The sequence below is a fragment of the Catharus ustulatus genome, chromosome 30 (genome assembly GCF_009819885.2).
Source record: "Catharus ustulatus isolate bCatUst1 chromosome 30, bCatUst1.pri.v2, whole genome shotgun sequence".
NCBI classification, from domain to species: Eukaryota; Metazoa; Chordata; class Aves; order Passeriformes; family Turdidae; genus Catharus; species Catharus ustulatus.
The window spans coordinates 3,274,462-3,300,215 of NC_046250.1; the positions used below are offsets into that span (position 1 = coordinate 3,274,462).

The 25,754-nt window shown below is 44.7% G+C and overlaps 2 protein-coding genes across 2 annotated transcripts; both read right to left on the bottom strand.

The window, feature by feature from the left end:
• Positions 1–15,928: 15,928 nt before the first annotated feature.
• On the bottom strand, positions 15,929–16,294 carry LOC117008662 (keratin-associated protein 21-1-like). The gene has a single exon (XM_033082634.1). The coding sequence runs from the start codon at positions 16,292–16,294 to the stop codon at positions 15,929–15,931; it is 366 nt and encodes a 121-aa protein (XP_032938525.1).
• Positions 16,295–24,876: 8,582 nt separating this feature from the next.
• Positions 24,877–25,239, bottom strand: LOC117008829 (claw keratin-like). The gene has a single exon (XM_033082913.1). It carries the CDS (start codon positions 25,237–25,239, stop codon positions 24,877–24,879), a length of 363 nt encoding a protein of 120 aa, XP_032938804.1.
• Positions 25,240–25,754: the final 515 nt, after the last annotated feature.

Genomic DNA, 25,754 nt, shown 5'->3' on the forward strand with positions numbered 1-25,754 from the left:
GGAGCCCCTTCAGCTCCTGCCAGGCCACAGCGAGCTCAGCCCAGAGCTTCTGGAGGCTGAACAATCCCAGCCTTTCCTGCCAGCCTTTCCTGCATCCCTGGGATCCCATCCTGGAGCCTCCTCCGGGCTCTCTGCAGCAGCTCCAGCTCCTCCCTGGGCTGGGATCCAGGACCAGGATCAGGGTCAGGATGAGGATGAGGACCAGGATCAGGACTAGGGTCAAGATCAGATTCAGGACCAGGATCAGGATCAGGTCAGGATCAGGATCAGGATCAGGATCAGATTCAGGACCAGGACCAGGATCAGGATCAGGACCAGGACCCAAAATCCCATCTAAACCCCTCTGGATTTTTGTGTTTCCAGCGCGTTGTTGTTTTTTTGTCTTTCACTGCCTCTGGTCTTTTACACCCACGATAAAGAATCTGCGTCGCTGCAATCCCTTGGTTTTTGGTTGGTTTTTTATGGGTTTGCTGCTCTGATTTTCAGTGGATTTTGTTGTCAGGATCCCAAAATCATCCAGGTTGGGAACGCCTCCAAAATCCTCATCCCATTTTTGACCGATCCAGAGCTCTGAGTCCTGCTTTTCCTTGGATAATTCCAGTGCTGGCCACTCCAAACCTCCCTGGGCAGCCCCTTCCAGTCCTCCTCAGGGTGAAATTCTTCTCAAACCTCGACATTTATCATGAATGAATAATTCATGATGCAGAGCACGGCAGCTGAGAGGTCCGGCAGCTCACACCCCTTCGAGCTCCAGCGCCCAAAAAATGAAAATTAATCATTATCCCTATCCAAGTGACAGGTTTGGAGGCAAAAATATAAATTAATTTATTTATTCCTTTCTGTTCCTTCAACAAAAAGTTCCAATGTCTCCATTTTTTTCCCACTGTCGATAATTTTAGCAGTTCAAAGCACCTCGGAGACGCCCGTAACTATTTTAATAATTTATAAGCTGTTATTAGTCTATTCAAAGCTTAATTAATTTCTCTGCTGCTCCATTATTGAAAAAGAGTCGCTTCAAAGGTGCGAGTTGAGGCAGTTCGAGGTTTGCTTTAGTCAGAATTTATTTTAAACCTTTCAAACTTTTCATTCAAATGAGCCACGAGAGGCACAACCAGAATTTCTTTGCCTCGTCATCCTCCAAATCTGGATTTATTTCGTGTTTTAGATTTAGATTTCCTGGGGTGAGCAAAATATCTGTTAAAATCCCATTAATTTTAACTCTTTCTTTAGTTGGACCCCTGTTAAAGGAGTTAAATCAGTCTGAGGGAAGAATTTAATTTATTCTCACGTGGTTTTACTTGTGCAGAGCTTTCCAGTTTTTATTTGGGAATTTGTCCCTAACTCCCTGGATTTTATTGGTCAGAGTTAGTTAGGGAAAAGATTGAAATTATTATTATTTAGTTGCAGCTAAATTAAAGACCAGGATACAACTTGAATGGATAAATTAATCAAAATTCGGGTTAATCCATCAAAATTCGGATTAATCCATCAAAATTCATCAGCAGCCTTGGGAAAGCTCCAGCCTGGAATTTGCTGGAAATACAGCCCCCAGTTTTATTGAATTTTTCCATGAATTTTGAGCACATATTTTGGGCTGAGCCCAACGCAGCTCTGTTTCCTTGAGGGGGTTCCAGCGGTCCCTTCCCACCCAAAATTCGGGGAATTCCGTGATTCTGCTCTGGAAAGTGAAATTTTCTGCTCTGGAAAATGAGATTTTTCTGCTCTTTAACAAATCGGGAAAATCCCCGACACAAAAGCACGGGAGAAAGAGGGGTTTTCTCCCAATTTTTGGTGTTATCCCCCCAAATCTGAATTAATTAGTGCCTTGGTGATTTGCAGATGCTGTTGTGTCCAGTTCCTGCACACCCAATGGGGTGCGAAATCCAAATTCAAATGAATATTTCCAAATATTTCCTCGGGAATTCCAGAATTGGAATTGATTTTCACAAAAATCCGGGTCCGGAAAAAGCAGAAAACCAGGAAAAAAACCAAACCAGGACGATTTTGTGATGCTGAAATGTTTTTAATGAGAGTAAAGCTCGCGGTCACAATCTAAACTAGCACAGAGAGCAGAAAGAATGGGCAGGACATTAATTTTATGTGAATTTATGCGAATTTAAAGGAGTGGAAAATCTCCCGGTTCCACTGGTACAGTTCGGGTTGTGGATATCTTCCATTTTCAGATTTTTTCCACTTTTTTCCAGTCCAAAGAAACGAAGATGTTTGGATGATTTTGGATGGTTTTGGGGTTTTTTGAAGGGAGTTTCAAAGGCAGTTAAGTCGGAAATTCACCCCTAGGACAGGTTTCACTAAAGGGAGCCGGGAAAGAGCTAAAAATGAGCGAATTGTTAATAAATATTAAACCCTGTTTCATTTACATAGCCAAAACCAGGGAGAGATGAGAAGAGCAGAGAAAAAAAGGAAAATAAAGCGATTTTGGGAATTTTAGAGGAGCCCACATCTCGGAGCTGCGGGAATTAATTCCCGTTAATTCCCCGCGGATTTTAATGAGGGTAAGAAGAAGTTACAGCTTGGAGTAGCGCGGGAGCAGCCAGAGGTTCACAGCACCATACACCGAGGAGTAGCTACACCTCAGAGCAGAGCTCTGCGGAGTAAAGCTGGTGCTGCAGCTCCTCCGTGCAGCTACACCTCCGAGCACACAACAACCTCATCCCGAAACACCGAGAGCGAGCAGCGAAAACAGCGAATGAACCAGAGCGACAGCAGAGATCCCAAAAGCCGGGAGTTGAGCCGGACCTAAGTCCAGCCGGGATACTCTAGCGCGGTTTTTGGGCTTTTCCTGGTGGCAAAGCCGGGCTCAGCACTGGTAGCAGGGGGAGCAGCTGCCGTAGGAGAATCTCTGCACATAGCGGGACGAGCAGGGCGAGCAGTAGCGGGAGCTGAAGGCCGGGTAGCAGTCGCGGTAGCCCGCGAACCTCCCGTAGTAGCCCTGGTAGCCGCAGGGTCTGCCGCAGTCGTAGCTGCGGGAGCTGAACACGGTCCCGTAGCCACAGGGCGAGTAGCAGGAATCCTCACACTGCCGCTGGTAGCAGAAAGTCATCTTGGGGCTGTGCAGGGGCTGTGAAAGAGGGAGGGGGAGGAAAACAGTGAGGAGCGTCCTGACAGCGAGTAAAGATCGAGTAAAGCCGGAGTAAACCCCGCGGGGAAGGGAGAGACAGCGCGTTCATCCCAGTGCGCTCATCCATAGCTCCACCCCGAGTTTAGGGACAGCTCTTCTTCCTAAATCCTCCATCTCGAGTTTAGGGACAGTTCTTCCCCCTAATCTTCCATCCCGAGTTTAGGGACAGTTCTTCTTCCTAAATCCTCCATCCTGAGTTTAGGGACAGTTCTTCTCCTTAATCCTCCATCCCGAGTTTAGGGACAGTCCTTCTTCCTAAATCCTCCATCCCGAGTTTAGGGACAATTCTTCCTAAATCGTCCGTTCTGATCTTAGGGACAGTTCTTCCTCCTAATCCTTCATCCTAAATTTAGGGCTAGTTTCCCCCCTAATCCTCCATCCCGAGTTTAGGGCCAGCTCTTCTCCCTAATCCTCCATCCCGAGTTTAGGGTTAGTTCTCCCTAATCCTTCATTCTGAGTTTAGAACCAGTTCTTCCCCTTAATCCTCCACCCCAAGTTTAGGGCCAGTTCTTCCTAATCCTCCACCCTGAGCTTCCCCACAAAGCCCCGCTGAACAATTAGTCCAAAAATGAGTCCAAAAATGAGTCCAAAAATGAGCCTCTGAGTCCAAGCAGGGCTAGGAAATCCTCAGAGTTGCGCTGAGCCAAAAATTTGAAGGGAAGAGGTGACCCGAGCAGGACTGAGGGTGTTTCAAACACTCAAATATTAAAAATCCAGCGAGGAAGGATTTTCTTTTTTTTTTTTCTTTTGGACAGGGATAGCTCCAAAGTCATAACCTCAATTCCCCTTTGGCTGCAGCAGTTGTGGATTAGCAGAAAGAAAAAAAAAATAAATAAAAGGGGGGAAAAGGGGGAAAAAAACGGGGGGAAAAGGGGAAAAAAACCGGGGAAAAGAAGGAAAAAGATAAAAAAGGGGAAGGGGAAAAATTTTTTGAGAGGGGAAAAAAAATTTTAAAAAGGAAATAAAATGAGAAAAAAAAATCAAAAAAGAGGGTGAGCATCCTCGAATCCATCCCTCGGATTCCCCAAACCCGCCCCCACTTACCCTGGTGCGCCAGGAGCAGAAGCAGGAGAATTGGATGGATCCTCGGCAGGGATGCGGGGTTTTTATGGAGCTCCGGGTCCCGCCCCGCACACGGGACGCGGGTTTGGGTCAGCCCCAATTCCCGGCCCCTTTTTCCCCCCTGATCCCCGTCCCTGACCGGGGAGGCTCCACCCGCCGCGTCCCTCTCATCCCCGAATCACTCCGGCCAATTAAAGTCACGATCATCGCGCTGAATTTGCGCTTCGGGACAGCGGCGACTCCTCGGGATCAGCAAAGGGCGGAATTCCCAACGCGGCAGGTCCGGAAGGGTGGCCGGTCTGCGATTCTGCTTGCTTGGGATTTTTATTTTTTATTTTTTTTTAATTTTTTTTTACCACCCGGAACAGCCGCGGAAGGGACGCACAATTTCTGCATTTTATGGATTTCCTAATTCTAAATAACAGGGGGGAAAAGGCACGCAAAACCTGAAAAATTCTGAATAACACAAGAGGAAGGGACACAAAACCTGAAAAATTCTGAATAACACAGAAGGAAGGATGCACAAACTCTGCATTTTAATTTTATGAATTTCCTAATTCCGAATAACACAAGACAAAACCTCTGCATCCTAATTCTGAATAACACACAGGGAAGGGACAAAAAACCTGAAAAATTCTGAATAATACGAGGGGAAGGGACACAAAACCTCTGCATTTATAAATTTCCTAATTCTGAATAACACGATGGGAAGGGACACAAAACCTGAAAAATTCTGAATAACACAGAAGGAAGGATGCACAAACTCTGCATTTTAATTTTATGAATTTCCTAATTCCGAATAACACAAGACAAAACCTCTGCATTTTATGGATTTCCTAATTCTGAATAACAGGAGGGGAAGGGACGCACAATTTCTGCATTTTATGAATTTCCTAATTCCGAATAACACGACACAAACCCTCCACATTTTATGGATTTCCTAATTCTGAATAACGCGAGGGGAAGGGACACAAAACATGAAAAATTCTGAATAACACGAGGGGAAGGGATGCAAAACCTGAAAAATTCTGATAAACACTGGGGGAAGGATGCACAACCTTTGCGTTTTATGAATTTCCTAATTCTGAATAATAAACAGGGAAGGGATATAAAACCTCTGCATTTTACGAATTTCCTAATTCTGAATAACACAGAGGGAAGAGATTCAAAACCTGAAAAATTCTGAATAACACGAGGGGAAGGGACATAAAACCCGAAAAATTCTGAATAACACGAGGGAAGGATGCACAACCTTTACATTTTATGAATTTCCTAATTCTGAATAACACAGAGCCACTCTTTGATTTGATTATTGATTCAACCAGAAAATTGCCCAGTGAGCATTGACGTGGAATGTCCTGGATGTATTTTTAGAAGGGGAAAAAAAAATAAAAAACAACAACAAAAACCCTCCTGGAGATCCAATTGCCAAACTATAAATTATAAACTTTAATAAAGGCAGCAAACAGGATACCCAAATCCCTTTTTTTTTTTTTTTTGGAGGTTTTTTGGGTGTTACATAAGAACCAGGCATCGTAACATGGTACTCATGCTGAAATAATAAATCTCTCTGTGCCCAAAAATATTTAATAAATCTTAATGAAGGCCTGGATATTCCAAATGTAGAGAAAGGCCCAGAACCTCCGAGGTGCTGCCTGTCATTATGGGATGGGAGTAAACAGCAAAACAGCGTTTGGAGGTGAAGGTCACCGAGGAACCCTGGCCATTATTCACCTTCATTAGGTGAATTAAATTAAATTAAACATCTCAGCAAAACGAAGGAGAATTTTCATTAAATGCGTTCAGAATTCGGGGGGTTTCTGGGATTTTTTGTAATTCTCCTGGTGGGGAACCCCTGAGCGTTTTCGGTCTAAGAGAGAACAAACATCGAGGAGAATTTTTGAGTTTGCCTTGCTTGGGCTGGCTCTGCAAAAAAATTGAGTTTATAGAACATGCCTGGGGATTTCAAATATCTTAAAATAAACCTGGAGATTTCAAACATCGTTATTTCTGCTTGAAATAATTTAGGGGTTTTTGAGTTTTGGGTTTTTTTTTTGGTTGGTTGGTTGGGTTTTTTTGTGGGTTTCTTTTTTGAGATTTCCACCTGCTTTAAAGTTCATTTAAGTCATTGATGTAAGGTTTTATTCAAATCTATTTCCAGTCTTACACGGAGAAGGATCCCCATTTCTTTCTGCAATTTAGGAGTTTGTCGAAGTTTGGTCAAATTGAATAATTTTAAAAAATATAAATAAAATAATGCAAATAAAAATGGCCTAAAAATGTGATTTTGAAATAGACCCAAACAATAAATTATTTCCAGGGATTTTTCACTTTGGAAAAAAAAACAACTGCAATTCTTTCTTCCTCATTGCAAGCTCCACGTGTTCCCAAACTTGCCCACTCATCCCAAACTTGCCCACTCATCCCAAATTGGGGATTGCCAGCATCCATTAATTCTGCTCTCAATATCCTTCCTTCCTTTTTTTCCTGCTGCAGCTGAGATTTCGCCAGATTTAATTGTGCCGGGAAGTCTGGAGATGAAAGGAAGGAGCCTCAGTCATGCCCGTGGCAGCCAAGAGCTGAGTAACGATCCCAAAACGAGGAAAACAACCCCAGCAGCTGCTGACGTGCTCGGGATGCGCTGGAAATGAGTTTAAAGCAGGGGCTGGGGCAGATAAATGTATAAAAGGGAGCAAAACCCAAGCCTGGACACTCGCTCCTTCAGTCTCAGCTCCTGCTCAGCACGGTAAGCCGGGCTGAAGGGGGTTTGGTGCTGGGTTTTGCCCTAAGCGGGGTAAGGGGTGGGAGGTGAGCTTCAAAATTAGGTTTTAAATTTGAATTTGTGTTTGTGCGTGGCCATGCAGTTCAGAGGGGATTTGTTAGAAGTAATATAAAAATAAATATGAAATAAAATAAATGAATGTAGAAATTGGGCCGATCTAGACGTGCACTGTGAGAAATTGTTCGAGGGGATTCTGGGTTCTTTCGGGGTTTATTATTAATCAGATGGTTATTATTAATTAGGGAGGGTCAGGTGGGTTCGTCCTTCTCTCCTCTCCTGGATATTCAGGGATATTCCAGGGATTTTCACGGGATATTCCAGGGATACTCCATGGGCATTCACGAGATATTAATGGGATATTCCATGGATTTTCATGGGATATTCCATGGATTTTCATGGGACACTCCAGGGATATTCCATGGATTTTGATGGGATATTCCATGGGTATCCCAGGGATTTTCACAGGATGTTCCATGGATATTCCATAGGTATTCCAGAGATATTCCAGGGATATTCATGGGATGCTCTGTGGATATTCCAGGGATATTCATGGGATATTCCAGGGATACTCCATGGATATTCACGGGATAGATATTCTATGGAAATGCCATGGATATTCCCAGGATTTTCCATGGATATTCCCAGGCTATTCCGTGTATTTTCACGGGATACTCCCAGGATATTCCACGGGTTTTCCCAGGATATTCCCATGGATATTCCCATGGATATTCCACGGGTATTCCCAGGATATTGCCATGGATATTCCCACAGATATTCCATGGATATTCCCATAGATATTCCATGGATATGCCCATGGATATTCCATGGATATTCCAGGATATCCCATGGATATTCCATGGATATTCCCATGGATATTCCATGAATATTCATGGTATTCTCCATGGATATTCGCATGGATATTCGCATGGATATTCCCAGGCTATTCCATGGATACTCCCGGGATATTCCAGGGGTATTCCCAGGCTATCCCATGGGTATTCCTGGGATATTCCCAAGATTTTCCATCCCTGCGAATGCCCCAGCCCAGAGCAGCCTGGCCCAGGGAAGACCTCGCTGCTCCTGGCAGGACTGGAATGGGACAAGCTCTAATTTAATTAGAGCTGAGCTTTAATTTCAATCCCCGCCACTCCAAATTCCAGCATCCCCCAATTCCCTGCTCCTTCTTTGGGAGCTCCCATCCCCGCTGCATTTACTCGAGCTTTACTCGAGTTTTACTCGCTGTCAGGACGCTCCTCACCGTTTTCCTCCCCCTCCCTCTTTCACAGCCCCTGCACAGCCCCAAGATGACTTTCTGCTACCAGCGGCAGTGTGAGGATTCCTGCTACTCGCCCTGTGGCTACGGGACCGTGTTCAGCTCCCGCAGCTACGACTGCGGCAGCCCCTGCGGCTACCAGGGCTACTACGGGAGGTTCGCGGGCTACCGCGACTGCTACCCGGCCTTCAGCTCCCGCTACTGCTCGCCCTGCTCGTCCCGCTACGTGCAGAGATTCTCCTACGGCAGCTGCTCCCCCTGCTACCAGTGCTGAGCCCGGCTTTGCCGGCAGGAAAAGCCCAAAAGCCGCGCTCGAGCATCCCGGCTGGACTTAGGCCTGGCTCAACTCCCGACCTTTGGGATCTCTGCTGTCGCTCTGGTTCATTTGCTGTTTTCGCTGCTCGCTCTCGGTGTTTCAGGATGAGGTTGTTGTGTGCTCCGAGGTGTAGCTGCACGGAGGAGCTGCAGCACCAGCTTTACTCCGCAGAACTCTGCTCTGAGGTGTAGCTACTCCTCGGTGTATGGTGCTGTGAACCTCTGGCTACTCCTGCGCTACTCCAAGCTGTAACTTCTTCTTACTCTCATTAAAAGATCTTGCATCACAGCACTGCCTTCTGTTGTATTTAAATAGCAATATTTAAATGGTAATATTTATTTTTATTATTTTATTTTAATATTATATTTGACTTTGCTAATTATTTACTTGACGCACGCAGAAAAAAAATGTAATTTAGAGGGACACCAATTTCTCAGTTTTCAGCAGAATCTGAGGGGACCGAGGACACGCTGAGCGCCTCGATTTTCTGTCTGCTCCAAAAGTCACGTTTGCCACGTCCCAGCTCTGCTCCTGTCCCACTAAAACCATTCCTGTTTTCAAAGCACAAGCTGAAAAATGTGAAGATTCAGGAGCAAAGAATTAGGCGACATTTCCAGCTCGAGTTCTGCCCCATGTGGGCCTCCAGGATGTTCCGACACACAGAATTCCAGACTCTCTTAAACCCCCAAATCTCCAAACCCCCAAATCCCCAAACCCCCAAATCCCAAATCCCCAAACCCCAAATCCCCAAATCCCCAAATCCCAAATCCCCTAAAGTTTAAAAGGAGTTTAGGGTTGGTGGGAAATAAACTTTTCCATTTCACAGTGTGAAAGAAATTGGGATTGATTTCTATTTTCAGAACTCATTTTTTCGAAATGTTCGGGTTTAAATTTTGTGTAGAATGTGGAAACAAAAATAAAAAAACCACTGAAGTTTCCTGGGCATGAGCAGGTTTTAACCCGTCCCATGAATCAGAGCTCTTCATTAAATTTTATTAAATTTATTATTCCCTGTGAATTTCTCTTCATCTTTCTCTAATTAACAAGAGGTTCTATAAATTTGATTTAATGACCGAACTCTTTCTTGAGCTCCTCCCTGTGTTTTTAGGCACAGAAGTGAATTCTCGGTTTTCCAGCTCGATTTTGGGTTTTCAGGGTTTGGGGCACCCAGATTTTGGATCACTGAAGGAATTTTGGGAATTGTCCTGCATTTTCTGAATTTCCCAGGACATTTCCAGTGCCCCTCGGCCCTTTGGGAGGTGTTTTGGTCACTCAGCAATGATCTGACCAACGTAAACAGCAACAAAATTAAATTTATTTGCCCACGTCACACCTTCAATTAAAATAATTGGTTTCCTCTCCATCAGGGATTATTAATCTGCTCTCAGCTCAACTTGACAACACAAAAAAAAAAAAAATCCACTTTTTTTTTGTCTTAAAAACATTTTTGGCTCCTGCTCATCTTTAGTGACGAAATCCAGATTTCAGAATGGGCGAGGGAATTTAGAGGAGTTAAAATTACAAAACCATTTTGCAACAAATCTTTTTAATGCTGATTTTCAGCCTTCCCAGCACAAATCAACAGGTTTTTTTTTAAAATTCAGCAAATACCTCCCTGTGTGACCTTCCCTTGCAGTGAGGCGAGCCTCATTTGCATATTAAATGAGGATAATGACAGACATTGGAAGTGCTGAGCCTCATCAGAATTTATGGTACGAATGCAAGCCACAAGGAGCTCCTGGGGCAAAATTTGGATTATTTAAAACCTCCTGGTTTATTCCTCGAGTGGGGAAGGGAAGGAGGGAGCCCTGAGGACAATGGAGGTTTGAAAATAAATAAGTTTTCTTGATTTGGATAAATCTTTGTTTAAATAAATTCCAACTCCAGCCTACCACAGGAAAATCCCTCCCGAGGGGAATGTCCAGCCCTTGGTGCTCTCCAGCCCACCTGAGGCAGGAAAATAATCTTAGAATTGTAACTCCTGTGAATTTAGGAGACCTGGATTACATCTCTAGAGCTGAGAAGGACCCCAAAAGGTTTTTTAAGAAAAAAAAAAGAGGTTTTGGCTCGTTATGATGGATATGGAAGTGTGGAATGGGATGGGTTGGGTTGGTTTGGATTGGGTTGTATTGAGTTGGGTTGGGTTGGGTTGGATTGAGTTGGGTTGAGTTGAGTTGGTTGGGTTGGGTTGGATTGAGTTGGGTTGAGTTGAGTTGAATTGAGTTGAGTTGGGTTTAGTGGGTTGTGTTGGGTTGGGTTGAGTTGAGTTGAGTTGAGTTGGTTGGGTTGGGTTGGGTTGGATTCAGTTGGGTTGGGTTGGGTTGGAAGTTCCTTAGAGATCTCTTGATTCCACCCCTGCCATGGCAGGGACACATCATGCTGTCCCAGGCTGCTCCAAGCCCTGTCCTTTCTTTCTTTGGACACTCCCAGAATGGAGAATCCATGGAATCACCTGAGCCAGGGCATCCCCACCCTCCCAGGGAACAATTCCTGCCCCAAATTCCACCCAAATTCCCCCTGTGTGCCCCTGACCCCATTCCCTGTGTCCTGTCCCTGAGGAAAAGTCCCTGGAGCCCTTGGAGATCCTGGCAGGATCCTTTTATATACAAACCCCATAAATAAATAGAGTTAATAACAAATATCAGTCATGTGAATGGTATCACAAGACGCTGACTCCAGCGAGTTTTTCCCAATAATTTCATCAGGAGAAAAAAAAGAAAAAAAACCCCAAAAAACCCCAAACACCACACCATAAAAATTAACCACATTTCTCAGATGCTGCTTTAATTGATCCCCTGGACCTCTCCTATGATAAATTATAGGCAGGAGAAGAACCTGAAGGAATCAATGGAACGCCTGTTGTTAATTGTGACGGAAATCCCGGAGCGCTCAGGGCGATCCTGCCCCGCTCTCCAGGTGTTTGACGTCACCCCAAAACCTGCAGTGCCCACCTCCCTTGTGGGGCCACGAGGTAAAGAACCAATCCAAGAGCTCCCCTGGCCAGGAATTGTGGCTGGAGCTGTTCTGTGTAGCCTCCAGCGCCGTTCCCAGCCGTGCTCTGGGTGCTTTCCCAGAAATCCCTTTGTCCTGGAAAGTCTGGACATGAAAGAATCTCCCGGGCTGTAATCACAGCACCCAGGAATTCCAAAATTGTCCTAAACAATTATAGCAATTGGGTTGCTGATGTACTTCCCAATTTTGCCCCGTGACTAAGGGAAGCTCTCGGGGAACTGCTCCGGCTTCCACAACGGGAATATAAAAAAGGTCCCGAGCCCAGCGCTGCTCACACGGCTCCTCTAGGTTCGCTCTTCCCGCTGAACTCGGTGAGTCCCGACCCCATTCTCGTGGAGAATCCTTGAGCTTTGAGGGGAAATCCATGGGCGTTTTCCCCGGATGATTTTATTTTGGGGGACATCAACACATGGACATTCCCATGTCTTTGGAAGATTGAGTTAGAAGTTCTGGGTTTCCTGTTTTTCCCTCCATGGTGATATTTGGAATTTTCGTTGTGCAAGGAGGAAATGGAATTTTTGTGGCAGGATGTTGCAACGGGGAGTATGGGATTCCCAGGAGTTGTTTGTGTCCCTCTGGAGTCCCTGGGGCAGCTCAGAGCTGCAAGGATTTAAACCTTTGCCGTCCAACAGAGCACCCTTGCTAGAACCGGCACTAACAAAGCTGGTGTTAGCCAGGAGATGGAATCTGTGCCAAGATTAAAAGCAGACAGGGAGGCTGGAGACTTTAATGAACTGCTTGAGTTGTGCTCGAGCACTTCTAAGAAATCGCTGTGAGGGAATCCAGTCATCGGAATTCCAGACACTGGGACTCCTCCACACCCCTACCCTGAGATGGGAGCCCGGACACCAAACACCCACAAATTCCTTCCTCGGGAAGATTTTTGATTTTTTTTCTGTTTTTCTTGGAAAGGGTGTTCAGGATTTGGAAAGGAGGTTTGGGGTCCCAATCCCAAGGAAGGACTGGGGTGCTCTGGGCTGGGTGATGAGGTGGGGACTGGGGACAGGTTGGACTCAGTCTTTGGGGTCTGTTCCAACCTCAATCATCTTGGGATTCTGGGGTTCTGGAATCCTGGAATGAGGGGATCCTGGGGATCTGGGATCCTGGGGTTCTGGAATCCTGGGATTTGGGCATTCTGGGATCCCGGGGTTCTGGAATTCTGGGGTTCTGGGATCCTGGAATCCTGGAATACTGGGATTCTGGGATCCTGGGATTTTGAGATTCTGGAATCCTGAGATCCTGGGGTTCTGGAATGTGGAGGTCCCAGAATTCTGGGATTTGGGGATTCTGGAATCTTGGGGTTCTGGGATTCTGAAATTCTGAGGTTCTGGGGTTCTGTGATTCTGGGAGCCTCAGGTTCTGGGGTTCTGGAATCCTGGAATTCTGTGATTCTGAGAATCTATGCCACGAAAACCCCACGCAAACCTGAGGGATTCATTCCCACCCAACCTCACCTCCCTCACACCACAACTCTGCCCCATACAAACCATCCCCCCCTTTTTTCACTACAAACCCTTTTTTTTTTCTCCCCCTTTTTTCCCCCAGCCTCTCCTCCACCACCTCCACCCCAAGATGTCCTGCTGCTACTCCCCCTGCTGCTACACCCTGTGCTGCTCCCCCTGCTACCGCAGCTGCACCTACACCTGCAGCCCGCGCATCTCGCGCACCCTGAGCTGCTACCGCCGCTCCTACGGCACCTGCTGCACCTCCCGGCGCCTCACCACGCGCTACTGCTACCCCTCGTGCTGCTCCTACTCCTGCTGCTACCCCTGCTGCTGAGAGAACCCCCACGGACGGATCCAGGCCCGCTGACGGTTGAATTTCCCACCGGTTTGGGTTTTGCTGTGCTGTAGAACCCCTTGGAATTTTTTGGTTTTGTTGTCGTCTCCGTCTCCTTCTTCCTGCTTTTCTCAACTCTCCTGATATTCCACGTTCAAGCCCTGCCACGGGGTTTGCTCTGGGGTTTGATCTGCAATTCATGTGAAACTTCTGAGGAGTTGCTGCAATGGGGCTGGAGGACCTCTGTGGAATGAGATTTGGCGTCATCTGCATTTCCAATAAGCACTTCCAGCGCGGTGCTGCAGCCCTGGGTGAGGGAGCGCTGGGGCTGTCTCGCCTTTGATCTGGATTTACGAGGACCTGAAGGATGAACACCATGGCTTCAGCAAAAAGGAATGTTCTGGAGTGCCGTGACTCATCTCCCGGAGCTGCTCCCAGCATCCCAAAACTATAATCTTTCTGTATCTGTGCCAGCTCTTTTTCTTGTTCTATTAAATACTTTCTGCATTTAAAAAAAAAGTTCTGGAGATTTGGTTGTTTTCTTGCCTCTGTCCTTGGTTTGTGGGGATATTCTGGGAGCTGAAGGGATTTCCTGTCCTCAAATCCGTGTCCAGATCTGGGCCCCTCATGGAAAAGGGACACGGAGGGGCTGGAGAATGTTCAGGGATGGGAACGGGATGGAGCAGCTGAAAAAGGGGATGGAAAATCCTGGGGGGGCTCAGCCTGGAGAAAAAGGGGGATCCAGGAGGAATTTTGGGATCTACCGGGGGGGCATTTGAGATCTGATCCCAGGGAATGGGGACAGGACAGGAGGGAACAGACTCAAGCTGTGCCAGGGTGGGAAATTTGGGAAAATCCCTCCTGGAAAAGGCAGCCAGGCTCTGGGGGGTTTGGAGTGGCCACCCCTGGAAATGTCCAAGGAATTCCTGGACTTTTTTTGGGTGACCAGGTGGGGATCACGCACAGGTTTGGATTGATGATCTTGGAGGGATTTTCCAGCTTCAGTGATCCTGGAATTCCGGGATTTAAAGCTCTTCCCTCCCTTCCACATTCTGAGCTGTAAATTTACTCTTTTCTTCCCTTCAACCCCTCAGAAATCCAAGAAGTGCCGAAACTTCCCACCTTTCTTTTTTTAATTGAAGCTATTATCAGATTTAAGGTTAAATGTGCTGGTTTGGGCTGGAGTAGGGCTCGACAGGGCTGGAATAATCTTTATAATGATGTTTCAATATAAAAAACATTTTGTGCCAGACCTCTACAGAGAATATAGAAAAATGTTCAGCTGAGCGGAATATTGTCCAATTCCTGGAAAATAAATTTAGCTATTCTTCCAGAGTCTCGATTTTCTGTCATTCTCCAATTTAACAGATGCATTTCATGCCCCGCCATTAAAATACAAGAAAGAAACTTTAAAACCTGTTTTGAAATCAATGGGAAAGGTGTCAAGGAGGAAGTGTTGGGTTTGCTTGTGTGGATTTTGGCCTGGAAAACTCAAACCACACCCTTGATCCTCCACACAGAACAGAAGGAAACCCATTTTAGCAGAATAAAATCCATTTTTACAGGTGCAGTTACAATAAATAAATCCAAGGACTAAAAGCCAGAAGATGGGGGGAGAAAAGTGGTGGGGGAAAAAAAAAAAGGCAAATAGACCTAAAGACAAAAAAAACAATTTAAATGTCCTTGCTCTCCCTGGGCAACCCCTTCCAACACCTGAACTAGAGGAATTTTCCCAAATTTCCAATCCTGACACAGCTTGAGGCTGTTCCCTCTTGTCCTGTCCCATTCCCTGGGATCAGATCCCAAAATTCCCCCTGAATCCTCCTTTTCTCCACCCTGAGCCCCCCAGGATTTTCCATCCCCTTTTCCAGCTGCTCCAGCCCCATTCCCTTCCTGGGATTTTCCAGCCCCATTCCCATTCCAGGATTTTCCAGCCCCGTTCCCATCCTGGGATTTTCCATCCTCTCGTGTCCATCTTGGTCTGGGAGGCCCAGAGCTGGACTCAGGCCTGAGGTCCAACCTCACCTTTGCCATCTCCAGTCCTTAAACTCCCAAAGTTCATAATTTTGTCTCCCAATCCATTTGCCATGAAGGATTTCAGATTTGTGCGGCGTCCACCTAATTCCTGGCATTAATTTGAATTTAAAATAACTGTTAAAAAGAGCAAATAGGCTGAGGCTTCCTCAGGATTTTGGACACCAAAGACCTCAAGCTTAAATGACAAACGACTCCAGAAATGCTGAATTGATGCAGAAAAAAAATCTTTAATAGGAGTGAAAGGCAGAGACGTTTTTGAAGGGATACAGAAGGGAAAGACCACACGCCCAAAGTCACTTGACACCCACATCATCCAGTCAGAGGAAAAGTTTCGCACAGCACCGCCAGAACCGCGGGGTTTGGTTCGCTCGGAGCGTTGAGGACAAGATTTAGGTTGGGAGAAGAGCTGGGGCCGCGGGATGAAGGAGAATCAGCCCTCCAGCAGCAGCGTGGCTCTCGTCCCCAAAACTCTCCATCCATCCACAACCTCCAAACCCAGGTTGGGTTTTGGGGCCACTCCCTCTGCCTCTAGCAGCTGTAGCAGCCACCGTAGCCGAACCTCTGGCCGTAGCGGTAGCCAAAGGGGGATCCGTAGCGGCCGGAGTAGAACCCGGGGTATCCGTAGCAGTCCCCGGAGCCGTAGAAGCCCCGGTAGCCACCGTAGAGCCCCCCGTAGCCATAGCAGTCCCCGGAGCCATAGATACCCCGGTAGCCGTACAAGCTGCCGTAGCCGTAGCGGTCGCCGAAGCCGTAGAGGCCGCGGGAGCCGTAGAGGCCTCCGTAGCCCCGGTAGCCACAGGGGCTGCCGCAGTCGTAGCCCCGGTAGCCGTAGAGGCCGCCGTAGTTGCAGGAGGAGTAGCAGTCATCCTCACACTGGCCCTGGAGGAAAGTCATCTTTGGGAGGAGGAGGTGGAGCCTGCAACTGGGAGGAAAGGAAGAGTAGTAAATACTCCAAGGAGTAGTAGCAATGTCAGAGCTCGAAATCTTCCTCACCGGTGCCGTGAGAACAAGGGTAGAGGCAAAATTACGACCTCAACTCCTCATTTGTATAATCTGCTCGTTTACCCGTTGCCTTTAAACCATTTAATGTTCTATATTCATATAGATTTAATAGATTTGATTAGTGTAAATCTAATATATTCGCATTAAACTGTTTCTGTACTCCTGGGACTGGCAGAATCAGATCAAAACCTTGCTGCTGCTTCAGGGTTTTTTTTTCTGAGAGAACCTGAATTAGCAATCCTAATTTCTTTCATGGAGCTCTGCATGCATTCCTGGATCCATCAGGAAAGCAATCCCGAAATTTTCCTGGGATAACCCTTCAGGTTTTGGGTCCGTCACTCCAAGATCCATTCCAGTGCTTTCCACCCATTTTAATTCACACCTGGCAGTGCTGAGAGTCCACAAGGAGTGTGGACACACATGAGAACATCTGACAAACCCAAAATCTCACTTAGAGTAGGAGATTTAAGGAAAAACCCACCAAGAGCTACAGTGAGAAAATCCAAAATCCAAAACAAATCCCTTATCAGGGAACTCAGGTACCAACAGCACCACCTGAAGCTTTAAAACTCAACCAGGAAAATCCCACCTGCAGCTTTAAAACTCAACCAGGAAAGTCTCACCTGCAGTTTCAAAACCTGAACCCAGCAAGCCCAGGTAAAAGGAACAGATAAACCCACAAGTTCAGAGGAGTCACAGTCCCAGCAGAAATTCTGAAAGGAAAATCCCAGGGGAAGGAGGGAGGAAAATCTTACCGAGTTCACCAGGAGGAGAAGGCAGGAGAACTGATGAGGAACCTTGAGCTCCCAGCCCTTTTTATACTCCAGCTTTGCCCTCCTGGCTTATCTCAGACGCCCTGTGGATTCAAAAGGTTTGGATCCCTACTGGTTGGAAAACAAATTTGCCTGTACACGTCATATCTTCAATTAATGTAATTTTCCTCATTGTTTGGGATTATTAGTGTGTTCCCAGCCTTCCCGTATGTCCCATATATTACAGGTTTCTTTCATCTTAACATTTTCTGGGCCAGCAACATTCCTGATACCATTTTATTGCCTCTGTTGTCAAATGTGAAATTAATTTTTGTACAATAGGAAAGCCGCTTCTAATTTCTCAAGGTCATCGGGCAGAGAGAAATTTTTGGTAAAAAATTGAAAATTCTCCCACGTGTCTGCAATTATTTGTGTTCAGTGGAAAGGTGCACCACGAGGTTTTATTTAAAGGAAATGTAAATGTAGGGATTTTTCATTAAATCTCATCAACTTCAGGAAAAGGGACCAGAACTGTAAATAAATTTTAATTCCAAAGTGGTCCTGGATCAAAGCCACGCTGCTGCAGGAGCAGGAGGAACATTTTTAACAAAATCCCAGCTGCATTTTTTGCAGTGTCATTCACCGGAGGGTTTGTCCCGAGTTCAGCAGAGCAAAGTGGAGAATTCAAGTCTCAACTCGACCTGGAAATAACAAAATTATCAGGATTAACACTAAAAGAGCACAAAACCAGCACTAAAAGAGCACTGCTGGGGTTTTTTTTGTTTGGTTTTTTTTTTGCACACGGAATCACCACGTGTGGAAGTTGCGATAGTGAGGAACGCCAGAGTTTAGGGCAGAACTCCTTGGGTGACCTTCACCTAATTTCTGGCATTAATTTGAATATAAAATAAGCGTAATAATGAGCAAACAGGATGCTGAGGCTTCCTCCGAATTTTGAATGCCAAAGCACTTCACAAACACTCATTAATGTTTTCAATTTGCAAAGTGTTGCTGGATTTAAATATTAATAGTTTGGCACCGAAAGACAGCTCCAGATTTAATCACACAGTCACTCCTCAAGGTCTCAGTTTCCTGAGCTGTATTAAGGTGATGCTGATCCATGAAAGGAAAAAAAAATTCCTTAAAAAAAAAAAAAAAAAAAAAAAAAAAAAAAGCTAAAAAAATCACTCCAGGTGGGAAGGAATATTTAGGAATTCTGTGAGGTGGTTGGAAAGGTTTTCAGGTTTTTTTGGGATACAAATCCAGTGGGAGATTCCCACCAGGACACCGGGAAGGTCACGGAGATGCTGAGTGGAGACTCCTCAAAGCAAAACCTCTTCCCTTTGTCCAGAGGCACCCAAGCCAAGCCATTGGACCACCTCTGAGGCCATTGGGCAACCCTTCATGACCTGAATATTTCCCCAAATAGACGTCTCCCCAAATACCTCCTCATCTGGCCGCGAGGAATTCCGCGTAACTTCCTCGGAAACGCGTTCTTTAGGATTAAAGAAATTCTGAAGGGGTCACATTGGAAACATGGAAAATATGAAAATGGTTGGTTCCAGTGACGTGGGTTGGAGGAATAAAGAGTTGGATGACGCATTTTGGAAGGGATAAAAACGGAGACGCGACCCCGAAAATCGTCCGCTGCTCTCGACTTCTCCTCCCGGCGAAGAGCTCTGGTTCGACTCTCCTGTTTGCATGTTCCTCCAAATTTTTCTTTTTAAATAAATCTAAATCTAAATTTAAATCTAAATCTATATCTAAATCTAAATCTAAATCTAAATCTAAATCTAAATCTAAATCTAAATCTAAATCTAAATCTAAATCTAAATCTAAATCTAAATCTAAATCTAAATCTTAATAGAAAGAGAAATAATAGAAATAGAAATAGAGAAATAGAAATATAGAAATGGAAATGGAAATAGAAATAGAAATAGAAATATGGATACGAACATGAATATATATTAAATATAGAGTGGTTGTTTATTTATGTATTTATTTATATATGCATTTATTTATTAGTTTTATTTAATAGGTCCTGGTTTGCCCATATGTATTTATATGTACTTACATACAGAAATTTCTTCTCATTTTAGAGCCGACACCAAACACAAAATTCCCTGCAATCTCCATGATTTACTCCACTCAAAACTTCTTGCTCTTCTTTCCTGTGCTTTTTTAATATTAAGTTTTAAAGCCTTGGGAGTTGGAAATTTGCTTCCACAATTTTGTAGCAAATTTGTTTTCAGTTCTGGGTTACATTTATTATTTTATTATTTCTTATTTCTTATTTTTCTTTCGTGTATTGCATTTCTCTGATTTCTGGGCTCAGCTCTTATCCGACCAAACCCTCGTTCGCTACGTCCAGTCAGCAGTTTCCAAAAGTTGACAGGAAAAAAGGCAGCGAGGTTGTTTGGGATTGAGGAGATTGCAAAAATAAATGAGTTAATTAGGAGGCTGGAAGCGATGCACAGGAGGGACCGAGTCGGAGCCCATAAATTTCATTTCTGGGTGTGTGTTCCGGGCTCTCCAAATCAACAAAGCGTGAATTCCTTTGCAGAGTTCTGTCCCAAGCCAACTACAACAATTTTGGGGGTTTTGGGAGCACCAACTTCCCATCCCAAACCACCAGGATCAGCATCAAGATGTCCCCTCATCCCCCAGGAATATTGGGAATTTCTCTCTCCCCTCTGGGATCATCTGTTCACATTTTACAATATCAACCCTACAAAATTTACATTTTATTCATTGTTACAATGAACGTAACGTTCATTGGTGTAAAACCATCTCCACCACTGGTTTTCACAATTCTAAAAATGTTTTTCCAGGGAATAAAATAAAACTATCAGGAAAAAAAGTTAAAATTACCAATTCTGGTTGGAATTTCAGACTGTTCTGTTTGGAATTTCAGGTTATTCTGGTTGGAATTTCAGGCTGTTCTGGTTGGAATTTCAGGCTATTCTGGTTGGAATTTCAGGTTGGAATTTCAGACTGTGCTGGTTGGAATTTCAGATTGCTCTGGTTGGGAATTTCAGACTGTTCTGGTCACAATTTCAGACTGTTCCAGTTGGGAATTTCAGATTGTTCTGGTTGGAATTCCAGATTGTTCTGCCTGGAATTTCAGATTGTTCTGATTGGAATTTCAGATTGCTCTGTTTGGCAATTTCAGACTGTTCTTGTCAGGATTTCAGACTGCTCTGGCTGGAATTTCAGACTGTTCTGGTCAGAATTTCAGGTTGTTCTGGCTAGAATTTCACGTTGTTCTGGTTGGAAATTTCAGACTGTTCTGATTGGAAATTTCAGACTGTTCTGGTCAGGATTTCAGACTGCTCTGGCTGGAATTTCAGGTGCCTGCCCTGCTTTAGTCTGGGCTCACCCCACACTTTGAGCGGACCCTGAAATGAGAGGGCAACGAGACCGGGATGTCGGGGACTGTCACCTCATCTGCACCTCCTTCCAGCCCTGACTCATCCCCCAGGAGAAGGAAGGACCCGAAATAACCCCGACCTTGGAAGGACCTCAGATAACCCCGGCCTCGGGTTTGCCCAAATATCTCACCCAAAACAGGGATTTGTGCCCAGCAGAACTGAGGGTGGTGAGTGGGTTAAAAACACAAACCCAGAAATGGAGGGGGAGTCTGGTGGGGTCCAAGGCAGGGCTTGGTGACATTTGGTGACATTTGAGGTGAAAGACACCGGAGAGAAAAGAGCCAGGGACTGCAGGAGAGCACTGGAAATAATCCAGGTCTAAGACACTAAAGATTATTTAGATTTAGAACACTAAAGATGATCCAGGACTAAGACACTAAAGATTATTTAGATTTAGGACACTGAAGATGATCCAAGACTAAGACACTTAAGATTATTTAGATTTCGAATATAAATATGATCCAGGACTAAGACACTAAGGATTATTTAGATTTAGAACACTAGAGATAAACCAGGACTAAGACATTCAAGATTATTTAGATTGAGAACACAAAAGATGATCCAGGTCTAAGACATTAAAGATGATTTAGATTTAGAACACTGAAGATGATCCAAGACTAAGACACTAAAGATGATTTAGATTTAGAACACTAAAGATGATCCAGGACTAAGACATTAAAGATGATTTAGGTTTGAACACTGAAGATGATCCAGGGAGCAGCCGGTTCTGCAGGGAGCTCCTGCCAGCCCCAGAGACTCAGGAGCCCTGAGCTAAGCTCAGAATAATAAATGTGGTTATTCAGATTTAGAATAATTAAGACAATTTAGGTTTGGTATAGTAAAGATGGTTTCGATTTAGAACACTAAAGAGGATCCAGGTCTAAGATATTAAAGATTATTTAGATTTAGAATACTAAAGATAATCTAGGTCTAAGATACTAAAGATGATTTAGATTTAGAATACTAAAGATGGTCCAGGTCTAAGATATTAAAGTTTATTTAGATTTAGAATACTAAAGATGATTTAGATTTAGAATACTAAAGATGATCTAGGTCTATGATCTAATTACCAGGAAAAAAAATTAAAATTACCAGGAAAAAAAATTTTAATTATCAGGAAAAAAAATTAAATTATCAGGGAAAAAACTAAAATTACCATGGAAAAAAATAAATTTATCAGGAAAAAAAAATAGAAGGAGTAAAGATTAAAATTACCCAGAAAAAAAATAAAATTACCACCTCCTCCCTTCCCCTTGCAGTTCTGAGGGTGTCCCAAGGGACCCAGGGCACTTCCAGGCTCTCCTCCCCTGCTCCAGGGATCCAGGGCAACCTGGAAGCGCAGAATTCCTGACCCCAGATGCTCCTGCCGGAGTCACCAAACAGGGTCGGGATTTTCCCTCCCCTGCTCGTTCCAGCTTTCCAGGAAGTGCCGGAGCTGCAGCCCAGAGCTCTCCTGGATGATTTTCCAAAGTTTTTTTTTTTTTTTTTTCCATGGATCTGTCCTGGTATCTCAGGAATGTTTGAGTTTCTTATCCCAGCTGGGTCCAAGCTGGCCTGGGACACTTCCAGAGCTTGGCAATCCACGGAAAATCCCATTTCCAACCCAAATTTCCCTTTTTTTCGGTCTTGTAATAATTAATAAAATATTCTTGTTAATCATAAAAGTATTAAAGTTTGTATAAACCAAAATACTAAGGTCTAAAATAACATTTGATAAAGGAAAAATGGGATTAAACCATTCTGTTTTAAATCCCCTGTTATGAATATTATGTTTCTAAATAATTTGTATTTACTACCAGTTTGTAAAATCAGACTTTCCAATAGATAGATTTTGATAAAAATCTATCTGATAGATTTTGCAAAATCAGACTTCCTGCCTTTGTTTTATCAATGACTACCTATCTACAAAGACCAGAAATTCCCAATTTCTGTCAGTTTTATCTACCAAAACCAGATGGTATCTGTGGGATTGACTCCCAGAGACTTTACAGATGTTTATTTCGGCTCGCACTGCTTGCCTGGCAAAATTATAACAGTAAAAAACCAAAAAATTATTAATTTCAACGAAAAACCACACTACAAAAAAAGCTGCAAACTGAAATTCAGTGGAGGGTAAACAATAACCCCTCACGTGTCCCCAGCTCTGTTTTGTCCTGTCTATAGAAAACAAAACAATATGAATTTTATTACAAATTAAAACTTTTGTTTCTCATTTATAACAATTCCCGTCCCTCCAGTTCCTGACCCTCAACCCCTCCCAGGCCCCTTCCAGACCTTAAACCCAGGCTCAGGAAATTTGGAACTTTGCTGGTATTATCATAACAGCCTGATTTAAATAACTGTTGGAATAAACCAACCCCTGTAATTCCATCCCAGCTCCAGGATGTGTTCACTGGGAATTATCCAAATGTTCCCTTGAGAACCAACCACAGGCTGCAGGAGCTGCCTCCAGCACAAAGATCCTCCCCGAACACTAAACCCGACCTAAACGAGAAGTTGAGCATCCAATTATGGCCCAAATTGGACTAAATTTTTAAATTATTTGTTAAAGAGCGCGGCCTTTTAGGAGAAAGGGAAGTGGGGCATGATGGGAAAAAAAATGACCGTGTTGGAAACAACAAAAGAAAGAAGAATTTTAAAATTCACCATATTTAGATGGATATTGATAAACCCATAACTATCACAAACCCAAATAATTTGGCTCAGTAATGAACCTAAGGGATATTAGCAAATGCTTCTATTAAGAGGCTTTAAAAGGTTAAAAAGGGGTTTATTTTTTTATTATATAATAAAGAAGTTTATTTTTTTATTATATAATTAAGAGGTTAAAAATACTTTGAATCTTCTCAGACACCCGAAGTTTTTATTCCTCTGAAAGGACATTTCACACTCAGAGCTTTTATACCAAAAGGGACAAAAAATAAATCAAAAATAGCTCTGCCAAAATCAACTGGCAGAATTCCATCATTTCACCAATTTTTCTGGTTTTTGTGGTAAATGCAATCCCAACAAAAAAGGGTTACTGGCTTTTGAGGTTTGGGGGATTTCTCTTTTATAAGGATCGTGTGGCTGGGGAGAATCTGGTTTAATCAGCAGCTCCAGAGCTCACCAACATTAATTACACATTATTGCAACTCTGTTTTCCTTCCACATCAGGATAATGATTCCCCAAAGAGTGACTAGCCCAGAATAATCCCACACTGCCACGTCAGCCTGCAACCCTTAATGACACAGGCGCTGCTCCTAACACTTCAAACACAGCTGGCAGAGTTGGGGAAAGGTTAATTACTTTTATTTTGCTTTATTTTATTTTATTTTATTTTGCTTTATTTTATTTATTATTTTATTTTATTTTATTAATTTTTATTTTATTTATTTTTTATTATTTTATTTTATTTATTATTATTATTTTTATTTTATTTTATTTTTTTATTTTTTATTTTATTATTTTATCTTATTTTATTTTATTTTTTAATATACTATACATATTTCATATTTCTCTCATGGCCACAGGACCAGGTTGGGGCAGCAGGACAAGGACAGAGACAGCCACAAACAAATCACAGAGACAGCCACACACCAATCACTGCTGCAACGTCGGTTTTAATGAGGGAGAACAGTGAGACTCAGCACAAACTGCCCACGAGCCGCGGTTTGGGCCGGGCTCACTCAGGTTTATGTCTGGGGTTGCTTCTCCCGTGGCGATACCCAGCCCAATCACGGGGCTGGGGCACTGCAGGGCCGATTTTATCCATGGGAAGAGCTCAGAAATGGATCTGAGGTGGATCTCGGGTCGCGTCCTTGATGTTGCCACAGTCACAGAAGCACGGAACGGTTTGGGTGGGATTTTAAAGATGATCCAGTTCCACCCTTGACATGGGCAAGGAATCTTCCACTGTCCCAGGCTGCTCCCAGCCCCATCCAACCTGGCCTTGGGCACTTCCAGGGATCCTGGGGTGGCCACAGCTGCTCTGGTCACCTGTGCCAGGGTCTCACAGGAAAGAACTCCCTCCTAACTTCTCCCTAAAATCTAATCTAAGCTTAACGTCAGCAGGAAGCCACAAAGATCCCAACAAGCCCCCAGGAACAGCTTTGAGAACAGAGTGCTTGGAAAGAGAGGAAAGCTTTGGAGAAAGGAGATCAGGAAGGGTTGGGAGAAGGATGGAAAGGGATTTCTGAGGTGTTCAAACACCCACAGGAGCTTTGAAGGGTGCCCCAAACGCTCGGCTCTCCCTGAACACCGTGGGGTTCAGCCGTGGATCCGCGTCCTGCCGCTCGCCCTCTTCCAGCTTTAGCAGCAGGGTCTGCAACTCCCAACCGGGTACCCCCGGGCCCACCTGGCCCCACCATAGACTTGGGAAGCTCCAGGGGTTCTGGCAGCACCAAAACCGCCCCCAACACCGCTCCCAGTGCTGCCCCCAGCGCCAGCTCCGACTTCGGGGACTCCCGCGGATCCCACCATGCTCTGCTGAGGGAAGGTGCTGAGGATGGGCCCGGGGAAGGTGACGACCACCGGGGGAGGGTAAATGACCACGGTGGAGTCGGGGCACTGCCGGACACAGGGTTCGTTGCAGGAGTCGGCCACGGGCTGGGGCACAGCCACGCCGCAGGGGGAGGCGCTGCCGTCGGTGCAGGGGCTCAGGGAGTGAACCATGGTTCTGTTTGGGGGATCTGTGGGGCAACAAAAGAACAAAATTCACATCAGTTTCATCATCAAACATGAGAATCAAAGGCTATGAAGAGGCTGGAGGGACAGGGAGAATTCTCATAGCTCAACACCCAAAAACCATCCCTAAACATAAATTGAGAGAGTTTTCATGGAATATTATTTAGATCTCACCCAGATCTGCATTTCCCTGTGGGTGAAACCACAAATGGATTCATTTACAGAGTTACAGAGGTTGGAAAAGCTCTCCAGGATCATTGAGCCCAACCTGTGATCAATCCCCACCTTCCCAACCACACCAGACCACCAAGGGCCACATCCAGTGGCTTCCACCAGGACAACATCAGACTGACCCCAAAACCACACTCAAAGCCTTGGTTAGAGGAGGAACTCAGGAGTTCAGGAGTTCAGGAATTAGGAATTCACTCACCTGCAGCACCAGAGAAGCGAGACAAGAGAGGTGATGGTGCGAGATGTGAGGTCCAGCGCTTTTATACCCGGCC